Source organism: Apodemus sylvaticus, chromosome 16 (assembly GCF_947179515.1).
Source record: "Apodemus sylvaticus chromosome 16, mApoSyl1.1, whole genome shotgun sequence".
Lineage (NCBI taxonomy): Eukaryota > Metazoa > Chordata > Mammalia > Rodentia > Muridae > Apodemus > Apodemus sylvaticus.
In genome coordinates, this window is record NC_067487.1 from 30976258 (window position 1) to 30989178 (window position 12921).

The window sequence follows — 12921 nt, forward strand, 5'->3', positions numbered from 1 at the left end:
GCAGTCATAACGATGACAGCATGTCTATAATCGTGAGCGCACTCCTTTGTACATTTTATAGCATGTCACAAATTGACCTAAGTTAGGGCAACGGTTAACCTTGATCAGCAACTTGACGAGACTGAAAAGTGCCTGTGAGTCAGACCCACTTCTAGACATGTCTAGGGGCTGTTTCCAGACATGATTTCCTAAGGAGAGAACAATCTTAACAGTGCCATGGCATAGGCAAGGGTCCAGGTGGGACTCAAGGGGAAAAGGAGGAAGTCTGAGAGGGCAGACATTTCCTCATGTCCTCCTCCCTCCCGGCTCCCTCTCCTTAACCCTTCCTGACCACAGGTGAACAGCCCTTGAACATTCCGCCCTGGAAGAAGGACGCTCCTTAAGGCTCAAGAAAGTCTGAAGCAGTGGTTCTCGGTCTTCAGAGTGTGAACCCTTAGGCAAACCTCTATCTCCAAAAATAGTTACATTATGATTCTCAACAGTGGCAAAGTTACACTTATGAGATAGCAACAAAAATAACTTTATGGTTGTGGGTCACCACAGCCATATAATTAAAGGGTCACAGCATTAGGAAGGCTGAGAGCCAACTGTAAAGGAATGTTTCTTTAAAAAAAAAAGATGTATTAATTTATTTATGAGTACACTGTAGCTATCTTTAGACACACCAGAAGAGGGTTTCAGATCCCATAACAGATGGTTGTGAGTCAACATGTGGTTGTTTCTTAAGACTAGGGAAATAATAAGGCAGGAAGTTCCTGAAATTGAGTAAGTCCACAAAGCCCCTCCATCCCTAAGGTTAGAGAATAAGAATTATGGAGCTGCCTGGAAGACCTCTCTCTCTCTCTCTGTCTCTCTGAGGGAAATACCTTTTCCAACATAACATTTTTATTAATTATTTGGGAATTTTGTATAATGTTCCCTGATCATATTCACGTCCCATTCTTCCCAACCTTGTGCACCCCTCCCCGCCACAGGCCACAACCAAGCAAAAACCACTAAATCCAATGTGTGGCCCATATATTCATCGGAACACTGTCCAACTCCCAGTGGCCAGCCCCTTAAAGAAAATTGAAGACCCAAACCTCTTGAGCTTCCTGCAAAGAATACAGTGAGCTCCAGGTCGGTCATGCTGGGTGGACTTTGGCTTCTGCCGCTTTTGAGTTGGCCCTATTTCTGTAACTCCTCACCCACACTCCAAACTAACCCCAATAAACTCATCGGTTCACCAAGCTGAACTTTAAAGCCATTGCTACTTTGGTCTTTCACTAGCTTTTTTCTTTTTTTTCTCCCCAATTCGGACAATCATCCCACCCATGACAGATGCGTCAGTCTTGACCTCCAGTTTCAGTATTTGGCTTTAATTCAGGAAGCTCGTCAGCACTGTCCTTAACTCAGAGATAACAGCTTCATCTAGAGGACATGCTGTGGTCACTGTGCATGGCACGTCTCCTTGGTGGACACTCATGATGGCAGAAAAGGCAGAGATGATGCCCTGGGTGTTGCCTAGGCAACCGTTTTCATCAAGTAACTTCATGAGGAGGTTGGCCATCAGTGGAGAGAATGTTTCCTTTGTGGTGATGTCACACCAAAGGCTTTTTTTTTCCACTTTGATGGAGCGTTTGACATAGGGATTCACAACAGCCAGAGACACCGTGGGGTCCCTCAGGAGTTGCCCCACTCGCAGCAACTCCTCCTCCACCTGGTCCAGATTACTATTCTCTTTAGATGTAGCAGCGCACAGGGCGGTTGCATTGTGGCCTTCGATGCTGCAGACCTGACCAGGGGGCCTCACGAGCTTGGCAAAGGGCCTGACCACAGACGTACTAAAGCTCCGAACCTGTCGGGACAGCTCAGACCCTGCAGGGGCAGCCATCTTTTCCTCCCGGGCAGCTGTAGGTCAAACCCAAGTCAGGGAAAAAGCCTTACTTGTAACCCAGTTAAGAACAAGAAACGCTAAGCCCTGCTTCTGTATTTCTGCTTATTTAAGTCCTTGGGAAAAACAACTATTTTACAGAGCCATCTTAAAAGGCAGATGCTCTGCAGAAACTTTCTGTAGCAAATCAACCCTACTTCTACAGAGTTACTTCCGGTAAAGTAACCCTGGTTGAGACTTGTATATGCTATGTGGATTTCTAACTCAGGGAACAGTTGTGTGTGTCTGCATGTGGGTATGCGCACAGGAATGTAGGTTTCTTTAAAAGCCAGAGGCATTGAATCCCCCAGAGATGAAATTACAGAGGGTTGTGAGCTCTTAATTACTTTTATTTTTTTCTTTTCTTTTCTTTCTTTCTTTTTTTTTTTAATTTGTTTTTTTTCAAGACAGGGTTTCTCTGTATAGCCCTGGCTGTCTTGGAACTCACTCTGTAGACCAGGCTGGCCTCGAACTCAGAAATCCTCCTGCCTCTGCCTCCCAGAGTGCTGGGATTACGTAAAGGCATGCGCCACCATTGCCTGGCTCTTAATTACTTTTATGTACACTGGTGTTTTGCCTGCATGTGTCTGTGTGAGAGTGTCAGATCTTGGAGTTACAGACAGTTGTGAGCAGCCATGAGAGCACTGGGAATTGAACTCTGGTCTTCTAGAAGAGCAGGAAATGCTCTTAATCACAGAACCATCTCTCTAGGCCTCAATCCCCACATTCTGGAATAGATTTTTGACAATACCTGAAGTGCTTGTACTTTATAGATGCCATTGGAATTTCCTGCCCAGGATACATCAAATGATAACTGTTCCTGGAATGGAAATTTTCATGTATGTACTCTATACTAATAGCTACATTTATTAAGCATTTACCTCATAATAGGCGCTTTATATGAACTTACTTTTTTTTTTAGTATGAACTAGAGTTTATTCAGAGCACGGGGAAGAGAGTTAAGAGAGTAGTAGAGGCAGAGAAAGTCAAAGAGAGGGAGAGAGTAGAGAAGTAGAGGCGGGCCATGGAAAGGGGGAAGGGAATGGGGAAGGGAGGGGGGAGGAAAGAGTCCAAGAGGGCAAGAGGGAAGCAAGAGATCAAGTGATCAAGAGATCAAGTGATCAAGAGCATGGACTTACTTTCAGTCCTCTAGAGCTTCCCAGAGGCGGCGTCCATAAACGATGACCTTTTCCATAGGAGGAAACTGAGAGCCAGGTTAGAGGAAACTTCATCCTTTACAAAGCAGGGGTTGGGCTCCGGCCTTGGGCTTCAGGGAGCCCAGATCCTTATCAACTATACTTTGTTGCCTCTCTTGAGGCCAATGCCAGAATCAACTTGGAGAAATACACAAACTGTTACAAAATACGAACCTGGGTGCTAGAGAGATGGCTCAGCGGTTGGGGGCACTGGCTGCTCTCCCAGAGGACCTGGGTTCCATTCCCAGTGCTCACAGGGCAGCTCACAATTGTAACTCCAAGATCTGACATCCTCACACAGACATTTATGCAGGAAAAACACCAATGTACGTAAAAAAAAAAATTAAAAAATTTAAAAAGAGCTGGAGAGATGTCTCAGCTGTTAAGAGCGCTGTCTGCTCTTCCAGAGTTCAAATCCCAGCATCCACACGGTGGCTCACAACTATCTATAATGGGATCTGATGTCCTCTTCTGGTATGTCTGAAGATAGGGACAGTGTACTCATATACATAAAATAAATAAATATCTCTTAAAAATTAAAAAAGGAAGCCGGGCGGTGGTGGCGCACGCCTGTAATCCCAGCACTCTGGGAGGCAGAGGCAGGTGGATTTCTGAGTTCGAGACCAGCCTGGTCTACAGAGTGAGTTTCAGGACAGCCAGAGCTATACAGAGAAACCCTGTCTCGAAAAAAAACCAAATCAAAAAAAAAAATTTAAAAAGAAAGGATGGCTTGGTGATATGAAAAGATAGCTCTCAAAGTCTGTTTATGAAATTCAAGATGTTCCAAAACCATCACTGGGAACAGAATCCTCCACATAGCTGGGCCCCCAAATAGAGCCAGCTGAGAACTCTCTGCACCAGAAATCTGACTGCTATATTGAAAGTAATTTCTGTTGGAGACTGGGCAGATGAGAGACCTGGTCGTTCAAGAGAAATGAAGAACACTTTAAGGAAAGGCTCCTCTGCCCATGAGGATTGACACCAAATAGCATCTTTAATGTCAGCCTTGACACACACATAAAATAAAATGCTTTCTACTTTCAATAATAGCAATTCAGAGTTTTAATGGATATATCCACAAACAAAAAAAAAATCAAGCCAAAAAAATGTGACTATATTAAGATGAATCACTGAAAATATATGGGGATATGACAAAAGGGGATCAGAGGTGGAAAAGTTGAGAACTATAGTCTAGACAGCAGAAGATAAGCAGAGAGACCAAGGAACAGAGGAAAAGGTCTGGCAGAGGGGATAAACATTCTAGTTCTTTCCTCAGCTTCCAAATGACCACCCCGTCCACCACTTTCCTCTTTTCTGAATTCCATTTTATCCTTCTGGGGCCAGGTAACTTGATAAGGCTGGGGCATCTCTTCTTCCTTAAATGAGCAATCTATTACTGTATATATTTCCCTTCCTTTGTCTCCAATTATTTCTAGAAGGATTTAAACTTCTTCCTAAATTAGAAACTTCCCAAATACAAAACCCATAGCTAGGCATGGTGGTACACGCCTTAAATCCCAGCACTAGGGAGGCGGAGGCAGGGAGATCTCTGGGAGTTTGAGGCCAGCCTGGTCTATGTAGTAAGTTCCAGGTCTGTGATGACTTCATAGTAAGACCCTGTCTCAACTGAAGGAAATGCCTATCAAATAATACAGAAACGTAGAGGACTGTAAACACATAAGCTGCCTACTTGCTACTTCTAGATACTTTGTTTTATCAAACATCCAGCTGGCTCCTTTAAACCAGCTTTGTTTTCCAACCATCACAAAGTAACTACCATCGCCACACTAGGAATCGAATCATCAAGACAGCCAAATGGCTACTTCGTTGTTACTTTACTGGAGACTGAATCCAGAGCCCTGCACACGCTAGCTGGGGTATTCTACCACTGAGTTACATCGCAAGCCTCTTTGTTCTGTTGTTTGATGTAATTTTAAATACAACGAACCACCCGCCCACTCCCCCCACCCCCACCCCCAGTCAGGGTTTCTCTGTGTAGCCCTGGCTATCTTGGAACTCTGTGTAACCATGCTGGCCTAGAGCTCAGAGATCTGCCTGCCTCTGCCTCCCAAGGGCTGGAATTAAAGGCATAAGCTCTGCATAAGTCATTGCTACTTCACATTATTGAGTTCTCCTCCTCTTTTATTATTATTATTAATAATAATTTATTTATTTACATTTCAAGTGTTATACCCTTTCCTGGTTTCCCCTACGAAAACATCCTAACCCATCCCTCCTCCCCCCAACTCACCAACCCACCCACTCCTGCTTCCCTGTCCTGACATTCCCCTATACTGGGGCATCTAGCCTTCTGAGGACCAAGGGCCTCTCCTCCCTTTGATGTCCAACAAGGCCATCCTCTGCTACATATGCAGCTGGAGCCATGAGTCCCTCCATGTGTGCTCTTTGGTTGGTGGTTTAGTCCCTGGGAGCTCTGGGGGTACTGGGTGGCTCATATTGTTGTTCCTCCTATGGGGCTGCAAGACCCTTCAGCTCCTTCAGTCCTTTCTCTAGGTCTTCCATTGGGGACCTTGTGGTTGGCTGAGAGCATCCCCCCCCCCCCCCATATTTGCCAGGCACTGGCAGAGCCTCTCAGGAGACAGCTATATCAGGCTCCTGTCAGCAAGCGCTTGTTGGTACTGAGTTCTTTCTTATCCAGCCCTGAATTCCTGGAAATCTGAGCAGATTCGCCTACAAACTAGATCAGTTTGGGCACAGGCTTTCATCCCTCTGGTTGAAACAAGAGTACCTATCAGGCTCCTCAGGCATAAACTACCCAGGAAACACATGCACGGTGCCTGTTGCGCTGGCGGTCAGCGAGCACTGCACTCACCAGGCCCAAGCTGCAGTGAAAGGGTGGGTTTCTTGTGGGGAGGGGATGGTTTTTTTTTTGTTTTGTTGGTTTTTCAAAATAGGGTTTCTCTGTGTAGCCTTGGCTATCCTGGAACTCTATAGACCAGGCTGGCCTCACACTCTCAAGAGATCTGCCTTCCTCTGCCTCCTAAAACGTGGGATGGGATCAAAGTTGTGTGCCACCACCTCCCGGCAGTGAGAAAGGGGTTTTTTGAATATACCTTCATTTAGGATTCAAAGGCAACAGCTTTTTGTTTAATAAGACTATAAAGTTTTTTTATAAGTGGCCAAAAGGCTCATAATTTCCACCATACACTTCATACCCTTTAATTGCTGAAGACCATGATCTAAACCACAAGTAGGCTACCGATGCCTGGTGTTAAAGCATTACACCGCCAACTGAACAAGATACTTTCCTCTTGAATATTTAAATGACATGTAGATGAGATGCAAAACACTGACAGCATTATCCAGACCAGTCAGGGTTTCAATCTCACCCTTAAACACTAGGATACAACTCTGGCAATGGGAATCCAGCCAAACAGGCCCCTTCTCCTTTCCCTATCCTAGAATTTTTCAGGGTGCTGTATGGACTTTAGCAAGGGGTGTTGAGAGATTCTTGACAGACCCATTCATTAGTGTCTTTGATGCTATTACAAAATGCCTCTCCTCCCCTTCCCCGGAGGGGGAAGGACCGTTTTTTCTTAGCTCACAGTTTGAAGGCAGTCCATCATGGCAGCAAGAACATCAGGTGGCCAGGCAGGTGTGAATTGTCAGAAAGCGGGGTGGCTAGTGCTTCGATGGCTTTCTCTTTATATTTGGCCTAGGCTCCACTAGCTTGGGCCACAACTGCTGCCCACACTCAGGGCGGGTCCCCCCATCCCAGTTAAACCTCTCTGAAAATGGCGGCACACACAAGCCCTGATGTTTTGTGTAGGTGCACGTGATTCTAGATGCTTGGCTCCCATCTGTCCTGCTCCAAGGATGGCGTTATAAATATGAGTCACAGTGATGGTGTAACCCAAGCCCTGAACAGCACCTTTGACTACGGACCAGAGGAGCAGCTCAGAAAATGGGTTTTAGTCAGGTTATTTGTATAGTTTGCCCCACAAAAGGACAGGAGACATGAAGCACAGGGCTAGTTCTCAAGAGGAACCATCTCCCATTTTCCTTTCTGGACATTTTATCCCTTCATTTAATGTTCTTCACACCCTTGGCCAAAACCAAGAAAGGGAAAAAACTGAGACCACAGATTGCACAAGACTGAGAGACTGAGGAATAGGAAAGCTGTGACTCTCCAGGGCCTGAACCAGTAAAGAATATAACACAAATATCTAAGGGAGAAGTCTGGGGAGGAGGCTGAGGGAGAGACGCTGGAGAGATGGCTCAGTGGTTAAGGACACTCGCTGCTCTCAGAGGATCTGGGTTTAGCTCCAGGCACCCACATGGTGGTTTCACAACAGCCTGTGGCTTGCTTCAGAGGGATCTGATCGCCTCTTTTTGACTTCTGCAGGTAATAGGCACACATATGGTACACATATATAATGCACATGCAGGCAAACACTCATGCATATAATATAGAAGTCAGTCCGTCTTTACAAAATGAGCCTGAGTGGGAAAGCCTATTAGATTAAAGCCTATTAGGCAAAGCCTAAGAGCCTATTAGATTACAGGAGAGTCTCAAGCAAGGCTGGCTCTCTGGGCACAGGAGGAGGTGAGCCAGACTGGGAAGGGAGTTCTAGGTGTGGCCCAGCAAAGGCACAGGAAGCCGGATCTGCAGATGGGATAGGTCAGAGACAGAATTCAGAACAAAACAAGCAACATGTTCCAACTCAGTGTTAAACAAAATAAACGACAAGAAACTCTCTTCTCCTAGGTCATTTGCTCAGGACAAGCTCACCTTTCATATCTGGAAGGAAAAACAAAGCCTGTTTCTTAGCTTTATGAATTCAGATCCCTTCCAGCAAGAAATAAAATTGAGACATCATAGACCTCCCCACAGAGCAAAGTTGCTGCACTACTCATTTCAAGGACACAAAAGCCCTTTCTGTCACTCACCCTGGAGGGCTCCTAACCCCATTTACCCTTTCTTCAGATCACTAGAAATCACAATATTTATTTGTATGGGGACCACAGACAAGAGGGTATGTGTGGAGGTCACAAGACAACTTACAGGGGTCAGCCAGTTCTTCCCACTGGATCCTGGGGCTTGAACTAGGGCCATGAGCCTGGTGGCAAGCTCCTCTGCCTGCTGAGCCATCTCATCAAAACATTCTATTATCATTTGGAATTTTAAGTATTTATTTGGATGCTGGTTGCCTATCACCAGCCGACAACACATGAGTGTTCATACACTTACATACACATACATATACGCAGAGAGAAAAAGATGGAAGTATGGGGGCCCCAGGAAAGCACAGCCTTGAGCTTCCCAGGGCTCTGTCTGCTGCAGGTCCTGAATGACAGAGAAGGATAAACCAAACGTCGGACCATGCACATCAATCATGGTGCCGCTTGAAAGCTGTGCTTCAATCTCTGCGGTCAGCTACAATGCAGTGAGACATATATCAACTTTCATTAACACCCAGAAAATAAACTGCACATTTAAACTGACTCAGTCTAACAGCTTATTCCCTTAAATTTTTAAAATTTAATTAAAGCTAGTTTGTCTTCAGTGTAAAAACATGGAGGTATAAACAAATCCAAGTACTATATACAGTAAATTATTAACAGACACTTCCAAACTTGAACAGTGTTTTAAACAAATGGTCTTATTTTATCTTTTAATGTTAAGCATAATCCACATCTCAAACTTGAATAAAAATACACAATATATAAACCCATGGGAAGTTCTGTACACAAATACAAGTTATAGAAATCTGGCTTCAAATATAAATACGTAAGTTGTCGGAACCATGCCGGTTGCAACAGGTTACTTACTTTTTCTATTGTGATTTAAAAAAAACATAGAAAAATATTTCAATGCACATTCAACTGCTATGACAAGGGTCATGACCTTGCGCCCTTAAACCATACTTTGTGAAGTATAAAACATCAGAAGAGGCATTTTTTGGAAAGTAAATCACTAAGACTGTAGAGGCTACCATATAAATATTCACGTTATAATATGGTAACAAAAATAGTTCTCTCCGTGAGGACTTGGAGTGCTAGCTCAGAGTGCCCGAGGGACACGAGTGCAGGGCTAAGGGACTGGCGTGGGCTAGGTTCCTAAGGGACTGATGTGTGCTAAGTTCCTAAGGGACTGATGTGGGCTAGGTTCCTAAGGGACTGATGTGTGCTAAGTTCCTAAGGGACTGGCGTGGGCTAGGTTCCTAAGGGACTGATGTGGGCTAAGTTCCTAAGGGACTGTTGTGTGCTAATTTCCTAAGGGACTGGCGTGGGCTAGGTTCCTAAGGGACTGGCATGGACTAAGTTTCTAAGGGACTGGCGTGTGCTATGTTCCTAGCGCAGACCTAGCATGGACCTGGCCTCAAAGACTCTTAAGGCAACCGAGACTGAGTGCATTTGGCCCCAGAAACACAAATCCTGACGTCACCTCAACATTCTGGGTCAACACGCCAACCCGGATTGTGCGTTACTCTGGAGGGAGACCAAGAAAAATGATCATTATGTATGAAAGATGATTCAGTGCAATCAGAAAAGACTGTGAAGTTTATATGCCTTATTGCCCATGAGCAACAGAGATATCCTTAACCTGACCAGCAAACATAACACAAGGCAAGCACTTGAGGCAGTCTCAACTGGCCCCTCGCCCACTCTCTGTGGAGACTGGACAGGGCTCTGTTGAGAATGATAGGACTGAACCTTACAAAGTATGCTTTCAAACACTAAAAAAATATATATCTTTAAAACAGCAGATCCAAGGTGACTAGGCAGAGCTGAGTTTCTTCTATGGCTTTTTAAATCACTGAGGCATCCTGTGATAATTGCTTGTGACATGACTGCTTTCCTGTGAAAGCCACATTCAAATTCCTGCATGCCCCAGCATCTGTGAGAGGAGAGGGCCGGCTGCGGGGCTGCAGGGAGGCACGGCCAGGGGCCGGGAGCCTTGGTATTCGAGCAGAGGGCCAAAGGTTTGGTCCAAATTGAGGGCTCCAGGGAATGAGTCCCCTTTGGAAGAGAGAGGGCTGCCCCATTTAATCCTGGGACAATGTGCACCGAGGTGGACTCACAGCCTGGCATGGGACAGGAAAAGGGAAGGTGGGAATGACAGCAAAGGAAAAGGGAGGGAGGCGGCTGCCCCACCCTGTCCAGGATGAGGACTCCAGCAGAACCGCCCAACTTTCCAAGGTGTATGTGTGTGTGTGTGTGCGCGCGCGCACTATGGTTTACATCTCTTAATACCTCAGTCTCTCCACTTCCAGATGCCACAGAGCTGTCCTTGCTCGTCTGAAATGGCTACATAGTTATCTTGGCACAGAAAAAACAGGTTCTCACAGCAGCCTGGCCACGAGCCATTTTGTGTACATATAATACAGATGTCAGGAAATGACCCCAATCCTATGACAGGTCAAGCAGGAACCCCCTCCTAAGCATACTAGAGGCATGGCTTCCATTGTGTTGTCTTCTAGAACATGGAAGAAAAAGAGAACCAGCTCTCTTTCCGAAAGCCTCTGCTCTCTCCTTCACAGCACTGGGCTAACAACGTGACACCAGTCCAGGGAACAATGGTCCCACAGTACAGTGCGCCTCTTTCACAGTCCCTACGGAGACAGGGTCACACGTCCCCTAGGTCCACAAACTCATCTTCTCGTTTGGCCAGGTCATCTTCACCTCCTAAAGCTTTCCAGCCACTGGTGGGTAAGACAGGCTTGGCTGAATGTCGCTGGAGCAGTGCAAAGGGGAACAAGGAAGACAGGCGGGCCGAGTTCCTGAGCAGGCCGGGTGCCTGTGTGTGGACAGCCTCCTGCCTGGGGGGCCCGGCCTCCAGTTTCTCCTGTAAGCGCTGCACTTCCTCCATCATGTCCAAGAGTTTACCCATAGTGGCAACTCTGCCACCACCCAGAATTTGGGCTTCTGGAATCCAACGTAAATAGCGCTGAGCCCACACCTTGATTTCTGGCCCCTCAATGTGAGGCAACAACAGGCCATGGTAGTCTATGGGCTTACTGTGCCAGTTGTCATAGAACTCTCGAGAGTTGTCCTGGAGGTCATCCGAAGAGTTAATAAGTTTACTGATTCTCTTGCCTAGAAGGTTTTTGATTAAATGATCTGTTTCTTCCCTGAAAAATCCTCTTTTGGGAGATGACTTAGACTGGGTAAGAGGCAAAGAAAGTTGTCGTTGATGCTTTGAAAGAAAACACAAAAGAGTATCTGGTTAGTAGGCAAGATTATAGTTATTTTCATTAAAATAATGATGATACTAAATAATGAGCATCACTATCCTGCTCTGAGCAGTGTCAAGAGACACAGAGCTGCCACTTCATGTGTACCCATTAAAATGCTGTGGCACGTGTGTGTGTGTGTGTGTGTGGGGGGTGTCCTGCCATGGCAGCAGTGAGTGATCTGTGTGTGATACACCATCACTGACTGAGAGAAAGCCGACATACGTATGTGGGGCTGCACACAAAGACATGCTGGGACAGGCTGTCCTTCTGAGAAGGGAGCCAGTGGACACAAAGAACTTTGCAGGAACCGGTTTCACACAAGTTAATGATTTAGGGCAGTCTTGGGGCTTTTTGAAACACAGTTCTGCTACATAGCTGTGGCCAGCCTGGAACCCTTGGTCTCCTGTGGAGCCAGTCTGGTCAGGAGCACTGGGATCCTTCTGTTTCCGCCTTCCAATCACTGGCAGTACAGGCGTGTGCCACACTCCGGGCACTGCTTTTTGTTTTTTGTTTTTTTTTTTTGAGAGCTCTTAACTACAGAATCTTCTGCACACTTTGAAGGCATCAGTACTGGCCACCTGAAGATATTATCCAGGGACAAAGTAACCTTTTAGCTTATCAGGCATTCAGTGGAGTTCCAGCTGAAGTCATAATGTCTCTCTTGAACAAGGGCGACAGGCAACAGGGGCAGATGCTGGGGAAGAGCAAGGGCTCGCTTGGCCAGACAGTCTTGTTTGACAGGACGCTCAGAGCAGGAAACATGAGAGCATTTAAGTTTTGTTCCTGCTTGCTAACTTTCTCAGGAACAAAGCTAGGTACTACATTCTTGGCACACTGTGAGAAGGTCATGGAGATAGGTCAGCGGTTGTGGGGATTCATCGATGCCCAAAGGAAAAGGCGCAAAGGTAGAAGCTATTTTATGCCAGTTCTTCTGCTCTTAAGGTATTCGCTTAACGGAAGAGAGCTGTGAGCAGCAGCTGATGCCTGTAACTCCATGCTTGGGAGGCTGAGACCAGAGACCACCAGGAGCTTAGGGATTACACATGAGTTTCCCCGTCAGCCCCTGCAATGTTGCTCACCCCCACCCTGCCTCATGTACACAGCCTGCAATCCTCCTGCCCTCTGGCTTGCACCTTCCCTCCCAACCTCTCCTAGAGCCGACATCACCTGCCACTGTCTATAAGAAAGACAGTGAGGACATCAGGAAAGGGTGCTTAGCTATTCCAGTGGCTCCTTGCCCCACAGGTACCAGTCAGCTCTGTGACTCTAGCCCAGCTCTCCAGAGGACAAGCAGGCTGCCACCAGGGGGCACAGCACACCACAGGAAAGCCCATCTTTGGCTGAGATGCACCAAGCAATCTTGCTCTACCAGCAGAAAAGGCTGGCATCCACGCTGGGCCTGAGGACAGTTCAGAGGGTGACATGGCAGGTCTAGTGCCCAGCAGGTGACACTGTTTGAACTGGTGAAGCTCCTAGAGGCCCTGAGAATCAGGCAGGACAGTGGTGGAAAGAGAGTGAGATGCACAGGTGGACAGATATCTGCCATCACTACGGGCTCTGAGAGATTCCAGGCCAGGCGACAGGATGCAGACCAGGGGATGCTGTTTAAACT

At 46.4% G+C, this 12921-nt stretch overlaps 1 protein-coding gene and 1 pseudogene across 2 annotated transcripts in view; both read right to left on the bottom strand.

Annotated features, from left to right (window-relative positions):
* Positions 1-1249: 1249 nt before the first annotated feature.
* Positions 1250-1873, bottom strand: LOC127667114 (ATP synthase subunit O, mitochondrial-like; annotated as a pseudogene).
* An 8253-nt stretch (positions 1874-10126) lies between these two features.
* Mtmr12 (myotubularin related protein 12) overlaps positions 10127-12921 on the bottom strand; it is a 66380-nt gene continuing 63585 nt past the window's right edge. For both annotated transcript variants that reach the window (XM_052159384.1, XM_052159385.1), the window contains exon 16: positions 10127-11269. In XM_052159384.1, coding sequence (XP_052015344.1) covers positions 10700-11269 — 570 coding nt within the window. In that variant the 3' untranslated portion in view covers positions 10127-10699. The remainder of the gene's footprint in view (positions 11270-12921) is intronic.